At 42.3% G+C, this 20204-nt stretch overlaps 1 protein-coding gene across 9 annotated transcripts in view; it reads right to left on the bottom strand.

Annotated features, from left to right (window-relative positions):
• ST3GAL3 (ST3 beta-galactoside alpha-2,3-sialyltransferase 3) overlaps window positions 1-20204 on the bottom strand; it is a 189868-nt gene that overhangs the window by 41902 nt on the left and 127762 nt on the right. For all 9 annotated transcript variants that reach the window (XM_048312278.1, XM_048312276.1, XM_048312274.1 and 6 more), the window contains 3 exons: window positions 16176-16239; window positions 8320-8415; window positions 3697-3883 (listed from right to left, as the gene is read on the bottom strand). In XM_048312278.1, the coding sequence (XP_048168235.1) occupies window positions 3697-3883; window positions 8320-8415; window positions 16176-16239 (347 nt within the window). The remainder of the gene's footprint in view (window positions 1-3696; window positions 3884-8319; window positions 8416-16175; window positions 16240-20204) is intronic.

Genomic DNA, 20204 nt, shown 5'->3' with positions numbered 1-20204 from the left:
AAATAAAAAGCAGTTGAGCTTTTATTTTTCCTTACATCCATATTCCACTGCTCCTCTTTCTGGATATAGTGTCTCCCAGGGCACTAAGGCATCACACAGCTCTCCAGGAGGCTGTTGCACCAGACTGTATGTAACATGTCAAATCCCCTGCCCCACTGTTCTGCTGCTGCTTCTGCATCACACTGATTCTTTTTCCATGTAACATCTTCTGAAAATCCTCCTCTCTACAAAGCACTTACCCCTTCCTCAGTATGCAAGTGCTGCCAAAAGACTAATACAACACCGAGCAAATCCCTCTCAGCTGCAGGGAGAATAAGCTTATCTGTCCACTGACCCAGCAATAAATAGCCACTCGCCTTTTATTTACTCCTTCTCAGATTAACTGCCTTTGATTTCACTTACTCAAGAGAGGACTAAGCAAGGATCCCAGTACCCGACCCGGAATCTCTGGTCCAGCAGGTCCAAGCTGCTCCAGGTGTCTGAAGGAATTCAGAAGGTTTCATTACCCACCTGTGACTGTACCACGGACACGCGCAGTTGTCATCAACAGTCACAGACAAAGGAAATATCGGGGGCAGAGATCAGCCCTTTTCTTTTGAGGAACGTGTCGACTTCCACAGCAGTTGTGCAGCAGGGTGCTTCCATTTTCCCTTTCTCCATCCTGAGGTCAGACTCCTGACTGTAACCACTGGTTTGCAACAGGGAGGAAGTCTTGCAGAGGGACATGTCAGATAAGGAATAAGAAGCTGTGGCATACAAATCTCTCAGGTCGTGCCTCTAGATAAACCCAGGAAACTAAGAAACTCCCCTTTCTCTGGAAAAGCCGCTGAGAGAGAAACAAGATCCTAACAGAGAGCACTGGGCAGGCACTTGTCATTTTGAACTTACCACACACTGATGAAAATACTAACACTCACTACTAGAACAAACACGCCTGCGTGCTATTCCCTTAGCACTGTTAGTTTTCTCTTGAGTCATTCCTATCTAAGAGACAGCACTTTCTGCATTGGTTTCCTCTAGAAAAAGCAGCTGTGCAAGCCACCCACTTGCAGCTAAAGCCAGTGACAGCAAGATCTCAGCCTCAAATAGAGAGAAATAAGACTAGAGAGCACAAGACAGATGTTTTCCAGTCACCTGGGCTGCATCCTAAACTACTCCACAAACTGGCTCAGCAGCCTCAACAACTAACATTGATTCCCCTTGGGAGCTTGTGTAGAACAGGTAGGGGGTCAAAGGATTGAAAAATGGACAAAAGTAGTGCCTAGCCTTAATAAGGCAAGAAAGGGAAGAGAGTTGAATTATTATTTCAATTCCCAGAAGAGCAGGATTAATTATTTGTAAGCACCTGAAAAAAAATAACAGACTGAGTAGCAACCCAGGTGGATTTGTCAAGAGCAAATCATTTTTTAAAAAAAAATTTTTATACAGATGAAAAATTACTGTCAGGGAGAAGCAAGACATGAACTGGAATTCAGTAATGCTTCTGACAGATTGCTTTCACAAACATGCCAAAAATGTTATTGATGATACGACTGTGATACAAGCTCGGAAGTGGCCAAAAAGCTATCGAGGAGTTCTCAGTGGGCTCACTCTAGAAATGGAAGGATGTTGATACTTTGGGGTCTGCCTAGGAACCAGCATTGTTTAGTGTTTTCATTACCAACCTGGATGATGGAGTAAAAAGTATGTTTATTAAATTGCAGAGGACATAAATCTGGAAAGAATGGCAGGTATGCTGGGAAGCTCTGCCAAAGGAACTTGGCAATCTGGAGGAGCGTTCTGGAAGAAAGGATCAGTAGGGACAAGTACACAGTGCTGCTCTTTGGCACGAGAAGCCAACAGCACAAGCACAGGGTGTGGAGTGGGGGAAGTGGCTGCTCTCCAATTCTTCCTGCGACCTGGAGTCTCCAGGAACCCGGTGATCACCTTCAGTTCCATGCCACTGTGGAAAAGGCCATTGAAACACCAGATATATAAAGAGTGAGAACTGTGAGGTTAATTAATTATCTCTTTGCTCCTCCTTTTTGCTGTAGTCTGTACATTTTTGGGCACTGCTCTTTAAGAAAAAAATGAATTAACTACAAGCATTCAAAAGAGCAACAGGAATTAAGAGATCTGGAAAACATCACCTAAAAGAACTGAAAAAACCCCAGAGTGTTTATTCTGAAGAACAGAAGGGTAAGGAGCCAATCACAAGAACACTGAAGTAATGCACAAAGCTCAAGTTCTTTCTGCTCTCTGCCAAGCTGGGCACTGAAGCACTCAGTTAAGAGAACTGCAATCACTCTCCCCAGTATAGCAAGTTTTGACAGACTATTTGCTGCATCTTTCCAAGAGCAGGGAATACCACACAAGAATCTAGTGATGATGACTTGACAGCAAGCAGCAGGTGGAAATTCAATTTGTTTTGAAGTAAATCAACCCATCCTTTGAACTTCCAGCTAAACGCTAGGAGTCCTTGCAACTGCATTCAGGTTGCAGGGCACTGACACTTCCAGGGCTTTCCCTTTCCCTGAATGAGGAACAAGAGCCTGACACAAAGCAAAGAAAATTACATTTGACTCAATTATTCATGTTACAAAAGCCCACTTGTGCTTGCCCAGAGGGTGACAGGTAACTTCATCTGTCTGGTAGCAAGAAAATAATTGCAAGTTGGTGCCAGTGTTAGACAAGAGCAAAGTATGAGCCCTTAAGGCCATCTCTGTAACAAGCGTATACAATTATATTCCCAGACTGTTTCGTTCTGTAAGTGATGAGCTGCCAACCTCCTCTCTCTGTCTCTAAACACACAATATAATATGCCATCTCCTGAATGCTAATCCATTTGTCTTGTTATTTGCTGAAAAGTCATTAAGCAACATTTGAAAACTGATATATAAGATTTGTAAAACAAGAACTATACCCACTATTTATTCGGGATTTCCTGACACAGACAAACAATCCACTGAATGAAAAGTCATTCAACCTGATTCCATTCGGGGTAGGTAAATTACAGAGAGCAACCCTGACTATTAACAGGTCCATGGTGCTTCAGAAGGGCACTCATGCAAATGAGGGGGTAAAATGTTTACATAGGGAAAGCAGTGTATTCACCATTTCAGTGTTTTAAAATGAGACTTGATACTGTTCTGGATGACACTTTAACCAAACACAAATCATGAATCTCAGTAACTGAGCAAAATATAATGGCTCGTGCTATTCAGGAGGTCACATTAAGTCTGATTGTAGCCTTTTCAACAAGTTGTGCTGCTGTGCTGCTGCTGTCTCCTGTCTCCTCTTCCCCTCCTGTGACATCACATCCTTGTCCCCAAACTCCCATTTCTTCCCCTTACCATTGCTCTTTTCCTTCCTCTGCTCTTATATCCTAAGAGTCCATAAAATCCATGCAAAAGCTGGTCCTTTAAAATACTCTTTAAGATAACTAAAAATTAATTTAATTGTTCATAGTACACACTAACAATCTTGAATAGCAAGCCTCATCTGTGATGCAACACAGATTACAGACAGATGTCTTTGTAAAACATATTTAATTAAAGCTGAAGTCCATGTAGGTAAAGGAAGTCTTCACTTAAATGAAGCAGGACACACAGTGGAACTCTCCTCAGACAAAAATGTGGCAAGTTTGATGGTGACATAATATTTGCCCACCATTATTAATTAGGTGACCTTCACAGTGTCAGCTGACAGTGTTCTTACCACTTTCTCCTTGTAAACAATGTATTTCAGCCACTTGAAATCCTGCCATTTGAATCCTGCCAGAACAAACAGGGAATCCTTCTCATACTGCTCCATTTTCTGGATTGCACCTTCAGGATATGTGATCCGGAGTGTTGTCTTGCCACCCACATCTTTTTCAAAGCCTTTCACTGGAGCCGAGTTCAGCCTGCAGGGCAACCAGAGAAGACACTGTCACGGATTCCCACTTACACTCAGATTCCCACTTACACTCCTGTGTGTTGATGACACAGCAATCACCGCTGGGCAAGAGCTCCCTGTAGCAGCTGCTACAGTAGCAAATGTTAACTCTTGCAGTTCTTAATCACAAACACTTACGGAGGTTTGTACCAAGTGACAACAGCTTAATGAGAAGTTACTTAAATTCTGTCATTGAATATAATGCAAACCATTTCTGCATATCCACTCCTGTGATTTAAATAGGGTTGGAGGCTTTGGAAAAGGAAAGTGAAAAATATTGTCCTTGCAAATTTAGAGTAACAAACTAAGCATTAGTATTTTAACAGCCCATTGCTCCTGTGATGTGTTACTTGGGTTCTGCAAGACTGTGCTGAAAGAGATGATGCAGTTCCACATCAGTTTAAACAAACTGAAACTTGTCTCATTCTCCAACCCCAGTCCAGAGTTTACACTGCTCAATTTGCCTGCAGTGAGGCCACTTAGGGAAATAAGCCAACTAATAATTCTCAAAAAAATCCCAAAGAAACAATCTGCACCTGGTTTAAATCCCCAAACTGGCCCATCTGGAGGGTGAGCTGCCTTGCAATGCCAGCACAAAGGAGGAGGTTGAGCCAGGACAAGGCTCAGCACCACTGCAGTCTCACTGACTCCACGGAGTTTCTGCATCATTCTGGAAGTGCATCCCACTCTGAAAACACTCAAGCAGTTGCACAGCTTTTCTCTTAGGGATACTGATTTCTAAGGAGATGCTATGTATTTAGCTGTGTTTTTGTTAAAATATTTCTCAGGAATAAAGTTTTTTCCCTTGGAAAAGTGAACTGCTCTGGCATGAACAGCAATGATGACTTTCATGACATTAAAGTTTTCAGAACTTCTATTCAAAACTAAAAACCCAAAGCTGAGGAAATTTCATGTAACTTGGAATACAACTCTTGCTGACATCAAACAGCAGCCTCTGATGGCACAGCATTGCTTGCTTGAATTATTGCAGCATTCTTGACTTGGTGTAGTTCAGTACACTGGAAAGTGCTTATGGACTGCAAATTTTGCCATGTAGGAATGTTAATGAGAATCTGGATTTGTCTCTTCCAGCCGGGGTAAGCATTTTACATTGGAAAACTTTTAGCAGAAGAAAAATTTCTACAAAATCTGAAATTATATTCAAAATCTAGAGGAATACATTCTTACGCATTTTTAGCAAAAAGACTTACTTTATCACCAGGAATAAAACATTAAAGGCAAAAAACTTAAGAATCAGCACCACCACAATTAATACAGCAGATGATGTCTTTTTCCATGGTTTATAAACCCTTGCTTTGTAGCCTGACTTTGAGGTAACTAGACCTGAGTACAATGCTCCCAGCCAGCCTGGTCCCTTGCTTTTTCCTCTGTTGCTGACGGCACAGTCACACATCACTCACTTTTTCTGTGGGCAGTATTTAAACTTTAAGGTGTTGTGTCTCTTTGGGGTGGATGACCTTATATAAAGCAAAAGCATGTAGCTCTAAGGGTAACAGAATACTACCAACACTATAAATACTATGAATACTATGCAAAGAAAGCTAGTTTTACATATTTTCATTTGTTTTCTTTAGGATGAGGAGGTGTCTGCAGTTGTCTCAAATGTCACTGTGCAGCTCTTTGGCAGGGTTTTTCCCATCCCCAACTGCTGGGTTCACTGTTTTGCTGCTTACTTTGTTAACACTCCCAAAACTTGGGAACCCTACTTTGTTTCTAGACAGGACATAAATCAAACCATTTCCCCAGGTGAGATGAACTCAGGTCTCCAGCAAAGGAGAGAGTGAACTGCTGATGGAGCCACAGAGATGGAGCCAGCACCATCAAGGCCCAGGGGCAGTGCCCCGAGGGCAGCGTGGGCAATGGAGCAGGAAAAGTTCTGGCAGCCACAGCCCATGTCCACGAAGGTGCAGACTCCACACCTCAAACCCCTTCCCAGGCAGAATGCACTGGTGGTTAGAAATACAGTTAAATCTTGGAAAACCTCAGTTAGGACGTCAGGCCTCCTTGTACTGCCCATGGACAGGCAGTTTTCTCCACAGGAAGTTTCAGAGTGTTTTTCTCTCTATGTTCGCTGATTACAGATGGAGCTTAGAGACACTAACTCCTAAACTTGGCACCATGAAGATCCTTTCAGATACCACTCAAGTTTCACCATCAGGTGAATCCCTACCTGGTTCTAAACAGGAATTTCTGATACACGCTTATTTTTGCCCTGTCTGCAATCCATTCTAAGGAGGCATTTCAGAGCCTGGATGACTGACTGCTGCAAGAAGTCCTGCCAGGTAAACAGTGTGACAGCTGGGAATAACATCTGCACTGAAACCTGATAATGTCTAGTTAAAGAAAAACAGCAACTCACTCCAAGCCCTTTTAGAACTGACAAAACTGAATTGGACTACCTTCACCACAAGAACAAAATTTCTTGCTGCAATTAGCAATCCTCACGTGGTAACACATGAGGCATCAAAGAACTCCACATACTGCTGGATCACTCCTTTGTCCACAAATGTACCACATTTTTTCACTTCACCTAGGTCCCAAATATCATCCTTCAAAGGAGTTCTGCAGTGTATGAAAAAGGATGTTATAATACAAGGGACTTCCCCAGCTTCCACAGGAATAAAGCAAGCAGTTGGATACATATCCAAGCACCTGGCTTCATTTAACCTTTACAGTTGACTTCTCTCTCCTTTATCCATCCCACCAACAGCACAGGTGCTTAGCTGCCCTCTTATCCTCTCAGCTTGCAAACTGACATAGATTTACTGATGTGGAGAGAAGAAGTTGAACTTTTCATTTGGAAATTAAATAGTGGAACTTTCTGATGTAAATCTTAGTGGGTGGCTTAGTCCAGATGGATTGAAACCATCCTTTTGCTACTTTTTGAACAATCTGAGCCCAAGGAAAGGCTATAACCGCACTTTAATTCAGCTGAAATAACTACAAGTCACCTGACTATGACAAGTAGTAAGAGCTCTTTGTTAGCAATTGATAGTGGGATGAACTAGGAGAAGGCTGTAAAAATTTTGTCTTGTTCTGAACAGACATCCCCGTGTCCAGCACACTGATGGAGAAGCAGGGAACCATTCACAGGAACCAAAGACTGAAAAGGATCTTCTTGGTCTTTTTGTCCAGAGTTAGAGGATGTTTATTTCTCTCTGTATTTTCTATTCTTTCCTGACACATGGGAGAGAATAGAGACTGTGACAATTAATGCCTGTCTTAAATTCTTTTATTAATCTCTTTCTTTCTTCTACCATAGCTAAGAATTTGCTATTTGGCACCACATCTTAAAGTTGACCAAAGTTGAGAGAGATTGTATCAGATACATTTCCTTTAATATGAAATCAGTTATCTTACTAAGGAAAAAAATACCAATTTAGACTATGTTAAACCAGTTTTATAAACTTACATTGAAGTTTATCCCACTTTTATTATTTACCATCATAATATTTTGTTACTCATGACTCAAAACCTGCTGAAAAACTCTGCAGTTTATTTTTTTCAGGTCAGACTAATGGGTCTATAGTTCCCTAGAGCACATCCTCTCTCCCTCCTACACACACTCTCTCACTCTCCATTAGTACAGGTATTATGTTTGTTAATCTCCAGTCACCCAGAACGCCTCCCTGACTTGACAGATTTATTACTAAGAGTTATGACTAGACCTGTGATTTCACATATCAGCACGTTTTTCAGGCATTCTGAGATGGTGATGATCCACGTCCTCTGCAAAAGCAAGAAGTCCTAACTTTGACTGTGGTCCTTTGCACTCCCACCACTCTGCTTCTGCTCCCTTATTCAACATTGTCATCTGCAGTGACACAGAGCCAAAGTATTGCCAGTTTCTAGGGCACACTTACAGGTGTTTAATCACTACTGGGTCCTCTCTCATAGAGGCTTCCTGCTTCCTAACATCCTATGCTGCACCATTCTTAGTCCTGCCCATCCTGACTGTGAGGTGTAGTTCCTGGGGAATGCTACATGTGTATGACCAATAATACTCCCCTGAGCTACGTAGGGGATATATCTGGGAGCAGATCCAACAGAGTGAGTTACTGCTTCACCACCTAAGGGCATCACAAAAGCAGCAGCTTTTAGAAAGGAGCTATGAAAGGAAGGTTCAAGTTATATCATACAAAAGACCACATTCCCAAGAAGCTGTGGAAAACAGAAAGATTGAGGAGTGCCTTTACCCTTTGATGTGATCATCATTTATAACAAACCTTTTAAAGCTCAGATCTATTTTTCCTCTCCCTGTAAGTTAATGCTTCCATACAAATGGATATTGTCACTAGTACAGGTTAAAGTTTGCCTGCACAACAAGTGAACTGATACAGAAACTGAATATGTGACAAGAAAACTGTAATGCCAAAGACTCACCTGATAACAACATCATAGTCATCAATTTTTAATCCCAGTGACTTATTTGCAAGTACTCCACCATTTCCCACAATAATACATCGCCGGCAGCTGAGACTGGAAGAAACAGAGGAGAGAGGTGATTTTTTAACAGAACTTCAAACACGCAGAGAGTACATATTTAGTTTGCACGCATCTGAAAACTACAGGAAACCTCTGTAAATACCAAGAACTAAGAGGGAGACAGAGATACACTTGATCCCCAGCTCACCTCATCATGCCCAGGCATTACACGTGATAAACCGCTTTCAACACCTCGCACCACGTGTGGCCTAATGAGATGAGCTGTCAGGACAAGCAGCTCCTCTCCCCCACACCCCTGGTCTGATGGGCTTGAATCAAACCCATCTGTTTACTTAAACCGTCTCATTATTCATTCAGCACTGAAATAACAATAAACCAAAGGCTTAGTGAGGAAGTCTTCTCTCCAAGCAATTTTATGAGTGCAGGAAGATCTTGCCAGGTTATCTGGGGTGTGCTCACCTTGCTGAGAGCAAAATCGCTGCTGCTATCGTGAGACTTCAAGAGACAGAAAAACATTAAATTCAGAGAAAGAAAGACCCACACACGCATGCCTGTCCAGTCGGAAACATATATGGAGACACAATAGGTGAGGAAGGAAAATAACCTTAATTAACAAAGAAACAGGAAAGAGAGGGAAGAGAACAGCTTCTTGTGGAACCCCGAGTCACGAGAACTCTCTGCAGCAGATGTTAAAAAGCGATTTTGTTTTGAAGACAGAGAAAGGACTTCTTTCCAGCCATCTAATCCCAAATGCAGCTGGCTCTTCTGGCAACATGCCTCCATCTCTGGTAGTTCACTGAAGGAATACGTGTCTGCAGAGCCTTTTTCGGAAAGGGTCCAAGGCAATCAGTTGTTTGGAGCAGATTCCTGAGCTAGGCAGCCTTCCTAGTTGCAGGCACAGTCAACTGGTCGCTTCTAGGCTGTCATCTCTGTGGTAAGTCTAAAGAGCCAGCGTGAGGAAAACTCTACTTATGTGGGATCCCTTTTTTGCAGAGCAGAGCTGGAGTGCACTCAAAAGACTGAGCTAAACCACTGAAGGTCACTCTGCTGACAGAGCCATTAGCTGGAGACACGTGCAGAATTAACAGCACCAAGAAATGCTCAGGAACAGCTTCCCCTGCCCAGATAAAGTTCCACTGCAAGATCCGAGCCTTTCCAAAAGAAAAAACTTCCTCAAGCAGATGGACATATTAGCCCAGTGTCCCCAAGGGCTGAAGAAGTGTGTTTGTGATAATCAAACCACAACAGAGAAAGACTTTTATACATGATGGCATAGCAAAAAAAAATAAAAAAAAATACAGCTCTGGCAACAAGGAGAAATCAGACACAAGAACTGGTTCAGGCAGTATATTGTGACAAAGAGGGAAGGAAGAGTCAGCCCCAAGTACACCAAAGCAAGTGACAAAGATGGTAACAGCTTTGTCAAAACCTTTAAGGAAAAGGTGCTGCAGGAGGGAGAAGGACATAGTTCGGTTCTGGCCAAGTGACATTTCAGATGGAAATACACTCTTTTGATGATTATGACAGGAAAGTTTGGCCGCCTGAACAACAGACTGCTGGGTGAAATGCTGTAATTTCTCTACTCAGCTGTCTCTCAGCTATGACTCTGAATTTTCTGTTTTGAAGAATACCATGCTGAAATCCAAATGCTGCAAGCTCCAGGCACTCCACTCTATCCTCTTACTGTTAGGATGTTGTTAGCAATTCTGAATACAGATCTTCTTGTTTCATCTTCAAACCACTTAATCGCTTTCTTCGCTTTTCTGCTAAATTAAAGCACCATCTACTGTCAGTAGTCCCTTCCACATCTGCATAAGATCCACTTGCTGACAAAGCACTGTGTATAAACATTTTCCTCTCACAGGACAGACTGGTGAGCATGAACTGCTGCACAAGAGATAAAAGAACCAGTTCCACCAGCCTAAGCTATTGCAGCAGCTTCATGGCCCAGTTCCCACACAGGACTCAGACTGATTAAAGCCCACTCGTAATCTTCTATTGACCATATAAACTGGAGTGAGCTCATCACATCTTGCACAGTATAGCAGCTCTTCTAGGTCTTGAGTCACTCTTGCAGTACCTCCCTGAACAATTCTCAACTTCTCTCCAGATCTCCAAAGTACTGATTCTGGAAAGATCAGCATGCGGAGCTAATGCTGCTCAAGGCAGAGTGCCTTTTACACAGAGATTTTACTTACATCATTCCAATCCTCTTCTTACAGTCATTGGTTTGCAGAATATAATCTTCATCTTGTAAACATGACTTGCATTGTTACCTCTGTGATGCCTGATTTTTGATTTGACTCCAGTGAAGGATGCAACAAAACAGCTAAGACTGACCTGGCCCTTCTACTCCTTACTTTCCCAGTCTTTGGTTCTGGCAAATTTTCTTAGTGTAATTTCACATTTACTCCAGACTGGTTTCAGCCCCTGTGAACACCTGCCAGCAGGATTACACAAGAGGTGTCACTAAAGGATTAATTATCAACTCTGACAATAACTTTTTAAAGCTGTGTAACATATCCTAGTTCTAAAAAGGATACCTCTAAGTGGTGTAGTATAGAATCAGAACATAATGGACTGAGACAAATAACTAATGTGTGCCTCTAAGAGATTACCTTTATCATTCAAGCTTCTAGTTCATCCAAAAAATACATCCTCTATATGGCAAGATTTCATTTCCACAAATCCAAAGTAACATAACATCAGTTATGCCACCATCCTAGCTCTGTCCTCTGCAGGATTCTCCTGCAAAACCAAACTAATCAACTTACAACCATCTCTTTATTATCTCCCATATTTCTCCAGGAATAGCACAACATTTGCTGATCTATCAAACATTTCAAGAAGGGCTAAAAAACAAACAGAAATAACAAAAATAATTCTTTAGTTAACTCTTTAAACACTCTTCAGTGCTTACTGACTTAAAAATACATACAATTGTCCTTTAATATCCTTGTAGTTACTAATAAAAAATTCACAAAGTATTTCATTGTTGCTGTAAAATGAGACATCTTTCTATCTTTACCCCCAAAAGTGAAACAAATACTTAACTGAATAGATCTGCCTTTACTCACTGTAACTGATAGGTTAATCACTTTTGCCCAGCTTCATATCTGAACCACTCTTCTACCCTCATGGTTCTGACATATTTAAATGCATTCTCCTTTTTCCTTAAGTCTGCAGATAAGATTTTTCATTAGTAACTATCTGACCCTAAGGTCTCATCTTTGATCTTCTAACAGCTTAAATTTCTTTCAAATGTACTCTGTCTACTGATGGTGCCTAAGCATGGGAAACCTGCATAGTCATTGCTGGCTCCAGGCAAGTTTCTGGGTGAAGAAACACACAGTGCAAGCAGCATCGGTTACAGCTCAATTGTTTCTCCACAAAGAAGCGTGCAAACACCTTTGTGCTTGTTTACACAGTATGTCAAAGCTCTATTTCTTTTCCAGAAGAGCTCAAGGACTGAACACATCAGACACAGCCCATGTTTCAGTTTGCTACCAGGGTGGTATGAAGGATGGTCATGGACTTTCCACAACAGATACTCCCTAAAGCCCTAAGGTGGGAGCTGCAGCCAGATGTACAGACTCCTGACACAGACACTCCAAGGTTGAGTTCATCTACACCAAAAGCAGGATTCATGCAGATTTTCTTGAACAATATAGCATTGTAAACACATGTATGTGTTGTAGCAATTCCTACTTCCCCTTCCTCTCTTATCGAAGTGCTTCAGGGATTTATCGGGGAGAAAAAGCCTTTCTTTACGCAATTTTGGAATGGAAGGCTTTGAGGAAAGATATAACAGAATAATTTAAAAATACATCTTTAGGGTAGCTGGTGCTTAAGGAGGCTTAGCATATTCTGGTTTGATCTGGCTGCTGTTACTTAAATGGGTGCTATCAACCTGAACCAGATGGACACACTCACCTCTCTTGCTCTATCAAATTCCTTCCTCACTTGTTCAGGTAATATACTGCATTAGTAAAGACTGTGATAGTTATAACTCAAACTCTCAGTTTTCTTTCATTACCACCTGGAGGCAATACAAAAAAGGTCAGTCAGGTTTTTATATTTATGTCTTTACATAGGAAATTTACATGTCATCACCACAGAGAGGTAACCCGAAAATCCACTGAAGTCCAGCCAGCAGATGGGCTGTGGAATTAGAAATCAAGCCCTGATCCATTTGCAGAGTGAGGGACAGGCCACTGGAGGAGTCACTAAATCAAGCAGTGAAAATGTCATTAATGTCAGTGGGCCTGGAAAAGCCAATGGAGGGCAAGAAGTTTCAAAGATGAGGCCCACCACCACCTGTGTTAGGGAGAAAGACATGCCAGCTCTGAAGGAAGAGGTCAGTGGTTCTAGAGAAAGTTCCTGGATCTCCAATCTTTTCCAGACAAGCTCAGGGATGAGTTGTAACTACCCTCCCAAACGCCAGTGCAGCTTCAGCCACTGCAACTTCACCTACCCTCTGCCCTGGAGCAGGAGCAGGTTACTGTTCAACACAACAGTGCTGTAATAAGGAGTCATGAATAAAGCAGGGCACCAGGTACGTGGTGTTACAGGTGTGAACCACAGCCTTTGTTCACATGCCCTCCAGCTGCTGCTAGTTACAACACAATGGAGGGATTAGTTGAAGTGAGTTGGCAAAGCTGCTGTGGGATGATGAAAAGTGCATGCACACCCGGAAGGATCACGTTTGCCTCATTTCAGCACCATGTCAGTACATTGTGTCAGGAAAGGTGCATCAGGATGCCCTTTAGCACAGGGATAATCAAACAAACAAGTTAATTTCCAGGGCTTATAAGAGGCAAGTGAATGCAACCTCTCAAGGATCAGCTTTGTGAAGGAGGGCAGAAAAGGAGAAGCTTGGGTAGGAACAAGACCAAAGGCTTGGTGTAGAGATCCTCCACCATACAACTCTAATCCTCTCTTTCCTTCCTATGCTCTCATGTACTGCTCTGACCTCACCTTTCCTGCCTCTCCCACCCTTCCCCTGGGAAAGCTGCCTCCAGTGTATAGTTACACGAACACTTATTCCAGTTGGCTGGGCAGTGCTCACCCTCCCCACCCATTCCAGTCTCTGCCTCACCTGCTGCCACTTCTGCTCTGTGCCCACACTCTCAGTGGACAGGGAGCTCTGGAAATGAAGTCATTGGAATAACCTGGGTTGAGACAAAAACTCATAAACTGGATCATCTCACTGATCCACTTTAAAGTCCCTTTTCAAACAACAGCAGCAGCACAAGGAGAAGGGCAGCAGCAGCAGCAAATATGGCTTCTTAGACTGGCTTTGCCAACAGAGAAAATGTTGGTGTAACTCCTTGCTGAAAAGAGGGTGAACCTGGAGCCTTTTTCATGCTTCTAGAATCAGCCCACTAGACTTCTGAGAGCCTACAAGTGGAAGGCTTCACAAGATCTCCCAAACATGACCCCTTGTACCTCACAGACTTGAGTTGGGTCTCTTATCTAGGTCTTCCACAATAAGACATTTACTCAGTCCTTTATCATAGAACCAAGAACAGTTTGGGTTGGAAGGGATCTTTCACGGTCCCTAAAGTCAGGCCTTCTCCAGCTGCTCCATGGTGTTGAGCAAAGGGGAGAGGTCTGGACTTTCTGCTTGACCAGTGAGCAGGAAGGGAGTAGCCAAATTCAAGGCTCTGCTCCCAGCACCCTGGGGCTGCCAGGGAGAGTAACTGTTAGGATATGCTTGGAGCTTGAGACAAGATGAGGAAGGAGCTAACCTTCCTCCACCAGTCTGCTCCATCAACTTTTCAGGAATCCAAAATGGCAGATACCCATTGCTGCCAGCACTGGAATTCAGTGAGGACCACAGCTGAAGAACATTTCTGGAACCATACCCAAGTCTTCATCTGTGCCCTACTCAACAAGCTGGTGTCCCAGAGCAGCACTGTGGCAGCCTTAACACCTCCGACAGTTCCCAAGCTCTTTCTCCTAATAACTCTTCTGTTGCAATTCCATCCACCTCCTCCTTTAGGCTCTCACCTTGCAGCTTGCTATCCCAAGCTTTCTTGTCCCTTTCTCTCACACACACTTCCATTTTTATCCTTCCTAAGACCTGCTCACGTGGAAGGGGTTTGGGAGGTACTTGACTGTGAGGCACATGTACTACACAACCAACATCCACTGATACAGATTTATCACAATAATTCCCAAGGAAACAGTACTTCCCCCAGATATCTGTGTGTTTACACACCACCAAACCTTGTTACTGGAATACCACAGAAATACTACTCTGTTCCTGAGGTCTCATTTGCACTTGTTATCTCAGGGACTTTGCATACATTTCACGGGGCTTGAGTGTTAGATCTTTCCTATCTCTGCACCAAACCCGTTATAAAGAGCACAAACCAAGGTGAGCAGCTCATGCTAGAGTGGTTATGTTTCAGAATCTCCTGCAAAACTACTTTTAAAAAACCTGAAACATTCTACTCCTCACAAAACAGGTGAGCAGCAAGGGTCACAATTACATTAACCTTCACTGCAAGAATCTTCCACCTGCCCTCTGTCATTAACACTAATTTCCTACGAGCAACCTTCTGAAAGAGCCTATATGTGGATTTTTCAACAGATTAAAATCTTAACTCTCCAACCAGAACTAAGATAAACCCCAGATGGATGAGACTCAGTTGTGTGCAAAATCTGTAAGAAGGTCATTTGTAAAAGGGTTTTACCTTCTGGACATAATTTCTCAAATTAATCCAAAATCTGAAGGCTAACCCTATCTGGCACTGCTGTGAGGCAAGGCAAACTTCAAAGAAACCTAAATTAGCACATCGACTGTGCAAGACTAAGAATAAACTTTCACACAGAGAGTAACTCCCAGCTACATCAGGCAAGCTCTACAATCAGCATGAGAGATGTGGAGACCTACGGAAAGGCTGGAAAAGCTTATGAAATTTGTCATGAAAAGTGGGCAGAAGGGGAGCTGGGCCAGGAAATAAAACCCATGTGTTTAGAAAGCAGGAACTGTGTTGTTAGCCTGAGTCAAATACTACTGGAAGGAATTATTACCAGGACTTTGAAAAGAGATCATGTCTCAGTAAAAACCTCTGACAGCTTCTGAAAAATCCTACCCCTAATCCGGGAGATGGCACTAAATCAAAACTGCAGGACAAATGGAAGGAATGACAGAAAAGCAAGGACAGAAAGGACAAAAGGACTATCATTGGGAAGCTGAATGTAAACATGCCAGTGAGTTTCAGAAACAACCTCTACAAACAGGACTGAAGAATCACAGGAGCTTCTTCTAAAGGCATCAATTCAAATACCACAGGACCCAGGAGACTGCTATCCTGTTCATCCTAGCACAGGCTTGGTCAACACAACCAAACATTCCTACTTTGAGAGAGTGAGGTATTAGTGAAAAACATTGCTGAAATAAGCCAGTCCCTTCTTTCCCTCTAAAGTTTCTTTTGATCCTGTTGCTTTGTCAGAAAGGCTGGAAAAGAGCAAAGTGTTTATTGAAAACCTGCTATTAGCTAATTTGAAAATGGGGCAAGAGGACACCTTGTAACAACATATGAAATAATAGATTAGGAAACAGTCAAAAGGTAAATGCTTTTTCCTACTTATGTTTGACTTAACAGCGGTCTCCAGAGTCTACAGATTTACTATAAAGAGAACTCCATTTTCAGCTCCTGATTTACTCATCCACATCCAAATGTATTGGCAATAATTTCTGGCAAAAAATGTCTAACAAAATTTATTTAGGACATATGGAAAGAATCACTTCTACTCCTTCTATTCTGAGTGTCTCATCTTACCTGTCAAGAGCTGGAGTTAGACGATAATCTTTGGTTGCTGACAGGATGGCTTTGATCAGATTATCTGGGGAGAAAGGAAGAAGATGTTAGGAACAAGTTCTCACTGCTAATGGAAATGAGAAACTATGTGATGTAAAGCTTCTGAAGCAGTTACTTGAAGGAACTGAAAGGTTCTCATTAGGAATGAACACTAAGTTGAGTATTCCTATTTTCTCTGGACAATGACCTTTACACACGCCTGCAAAGACGTGTTATGTGCCAAATTCTGGTGCAGTGTGTAATTGCCTTGCACGGAGAGTGTCACAGGGAACAAGCACTGTACATTTTATAGCAGTGATTTCATATCCACTGCCCTGGGATGGCAGCTTCACAAACACTTCAGACATGCAAAGGCCAGCATCACTGTCACTGCGTGCCTTCAGACAAGCTTTTATGCAGCTGAGTGGTGAACTGAATACAGGAAGAAAACCAGGTTAAAACGGATGCTTTTTATGCTTCAGGTTCCTTTCAGTTTAGGTTCATCAGTCTGTCTTCCTTCAATTAAAGCACCACAATTGCATAAAGAAATGCCCATGGAACCACAGCCTACAGTGATACCCAGTGAATGGTGCAGCAACCAGATGGTGTAAGTTATGCAAGCATAGGCACACACACAAATCAAACACATTAAGCTGCAGAAGCACAATGATTACATATGAATAATTCTATCAGCTATGGAAATTTTTGAGTCTTCTTCCCTTCACGTTTTGTCATTTGCCCCTAATTTTTCCACCTCTCTCCCCCATAAAGCTCCAAACTCCTTTACCATGACCCAGGTAAAGACCCTTCTTGGCCAGGGCCAAGAAGCAGCAATATTCTGGCTAGTCTGTATTTACAAATGTACCAGTGATTTCAGAATGTCTGTGCTGGGTCCGACAAAAAGTGCATCTGCCTCCAAATCCTGACTCTAACTGTGGTCTTAAGAAGATGCCTAAGAGGAGAACAAAACCAAAGCGAACAGATATATTTCCCTGAAATTCTCTTCTGCTATTTAACTGTTTTCATATCAGGGATTTCATATGTCAGATATAGCTTCTTTGTATCTGGTAACCTGCAATGATTTCTCTTCCATGAGCTCAGAATTCTCCTCAATCCATATGGACATTCAATCACTTCCCTTTCCTGATTTTCAATATGGCTTCTCTGAGCTTCATTTATACTGGAAAAGATTGTGAACAATTAGACCCCTTCCATCTTTGCTTGGGAGATTGCAGATACGTCTAATATCCTTAAATATATCAGTCAACTAGTTCAAAAGTTCTTAGGAAGCACCAGTCAAAATGAACAAATAAGTCTCATTTCCTTACAAAAGACTAAAAATGATACAGAAACATTACAACAAGTGATTTTTTACATCGAACATAAACAGCTTTCCTTACAGACACTAATTACTGCAATTAGCACAGTTAAGGAAGACCCTTTCAAATAAAGAGTTCTGTTCTTCTCCACTGAGGAGGTGTCCTCCTCAGGAACAGGACAAACGTGTGGGATAAACACAGGAGCTCAAGGCAGCCCATGTGCCAAAGAGCTTTGAACCTGACAACAAGCTGGCGAGACACACAAAGGTGATAAACAGAAAACTCTGACAGTTACTTTGAGACCTGGGGAAGTTTTTGACATGGCAGCACTGACAGCCCCTGCCAACCATTACAAGCTGGGGAGTGATTACTTTCAGAACATCATAGCTTGGAATGGAGTAAGGGAATTTTTAAGGGTAAAAGCAACTTTGATAACAAAATAGTGGTGGTGCTTAATTTTCCTTCATCTGAAGAATATCTTTTGATATTCTGCATAGGCAGCAGGCTTCCCCTCTGACAGGAATGCTATTCCCCTAAATCTGCCATAACAGCAGTAGGTTGCTGTGACCTCTAATGGCACCACGCCACAGTCCTCTCCTTGGCCTGCTCCACGCACTGACTTTTGTTGGACAGTATACATTACTGACGTTGTTTTCCCACATTCTCAGAGAAGAGATCAAAGGATTGCATGTCAAGGGCTGCAACCTCCCATCTACCAAGCTTTTGTTATGCCAGGTTTGCTCTACCACCCACAAGTTACACCATGCACTACTTGGAGATCATCCGATGGACTATTTTAGAAAGAACATTAAAAGAATACAGTTGAGTAATGCACTCACATAATTCTGGTTTACTCATCTTGCCAGATAATTAGCAATGCCTTCTTAGTGAATGCTCACAAATGAAATAAAACTACTTTAGGAGTGGATATGGCAGTGTTTGGAATGGAGGTGCTTCCCAAACAAAAGCAAAACAAACAACCATATAGAGCGCTCAGTGCAGATTAAGAATGGACAAATAGGAGATAGCTCTTCAGCAGACCCCATGGTCCAACAATAAGTGGTATCCAAAAAGTTTGGAAGTTGCACACATCTCAGTGTTACCATTCAAAACTGCTGAATGAAGCTCAATAAAAGACAAAGTACTTCACTGTCAAATGTTCACCCACAGCAGAAACGAAAATGGCATCAAGTTCATCTGGTCTAGCCCTGGTCTGCCAGGAGCAGGAGCTACAAGCACTCACAGGAAAAGCCAATGGCTGGGACAGGGGACAGGCACTAGATCTTTCTGGGTGAGCTGGAACTCTACTACACTGTTGCTGAGGTGGGCATTTGCACTTGCACCTTGACTCTGGCACTAGGATGGAAAGAAAATACCTCCTCCAGAAGGAGTTTCTGTATTTTCTGTATTTTCCTGGGAAAAGGTTTGACGGATCAGCAGATGCTGCTGTGGCTGATCTGCAACCTTGCACAAGACCACAAAGGAATAAAGAACAATAAGGAACCACTGGCAGGATCTTTTAATATAGCTGGGGCAAGGTGGAGGGTCACTTGCAATCAGCACTGCAAAGACTACTATCACAGACATCAGTGACCTGCAGGACACAAAGCAGGGCTCACCTCCAGGCTGTGACTAAAGAAAATTGGGCACCAGAAAAGCAGGTGCATTATGTCAAGTTAATTGATGAGACATGGTCTCTTCAGGGTAAGAAACTAAAAGGGTGATGAGCACAGTCTGCCTTATACACCTCTATACTGAGTGATAATAACGGGTGCAAGTACACGTAACAAATACTGCAAAGAAAACTTCCTTCCTGGTTCAAGTAACAGGATTTGTGCACAGCCACTGACTGGAAGTCAAGCACTGAAAGAAATTTTTCAAGGACAAAAGAAAGACCAAGTTGTCTAGATGAACACATCAGCAGGGCAAGCAATCTACTGCAGTTTTCTGCAGCCATAGCTTGTTTATTACATTTTTTCCTTGTCATGGAGAATTTAGATCATTGGGGAGAGTGGGAGATTATTTAACCCATTCATCTATCAACCACTGTGCATGCACTTTTACTATAAAAACAAAGCAAGAAGCCTCTGCACATTTTTCTCCCATCTAGAGCAGGAGTTGACTACATTTATCTAAGAATCCTGAGTTATCTTGACATATTCTATCAACTTTGCCTTATAACATCAGAATATTCAAAAGCCAGCTCAGGACTGCATGATTTCTCTGAACCCAAGTACATCTTGACTTCAGGTTGACCCTGAAATTTTCAGACATTTGGAAAAACTAAATAGTTAGAAATTAGGCAGACAGTGACCACACAGTGAGAACCAGCCTAAGTCTCAATTCTAGTCTTTTTCTCTGTTATTTATGTGAAGGAATGGAGGAGACCTTCACTGTAAATGTCAACAACACTTAAAATTGTTGTTTCTAATACAGAAACTTCTTGCTCGTATCACCAAAAAAAAAAAAAAAAGGGAGGCCTTTCCAGTCCACAGGGCTTACTGCAGGCATCTTGTAGGGTCTACCTTCTGCCTGCCTTGAAAGTAGGCAGATTGGGATGTTCGTGCACTCTCAAGTGGCCAAGAGAAGAGGCTGTAATTTTTCAAGTTGTCTATACCAGTCACCTTCCCCAAAACCCAGCAAGTCTACAGGCCCCTAGTGCCAGCAGTAAGTGTGTGAATACCATGCCTCA

Source organism: Corvus hawaiiensis, chromosome 9 (genome assembly GCF_020740725.1).
Source record: "Corvus hawaiiensis isolate bCorHaw1 chromosome 9, bCorHaw1.pri.cur, whole genome shotgun sequence".
NCBI lineage: Eukaryota > Metazoa > Chordata > Aves > Passeriformes > Corvidae > Corvus > Corvus hawaiiensis.
The sequence above is the reverse complement of the archived record's forward strand: the minus strand, read 5'-3'. Positions and strand labels throughout refer to the sequence as shown.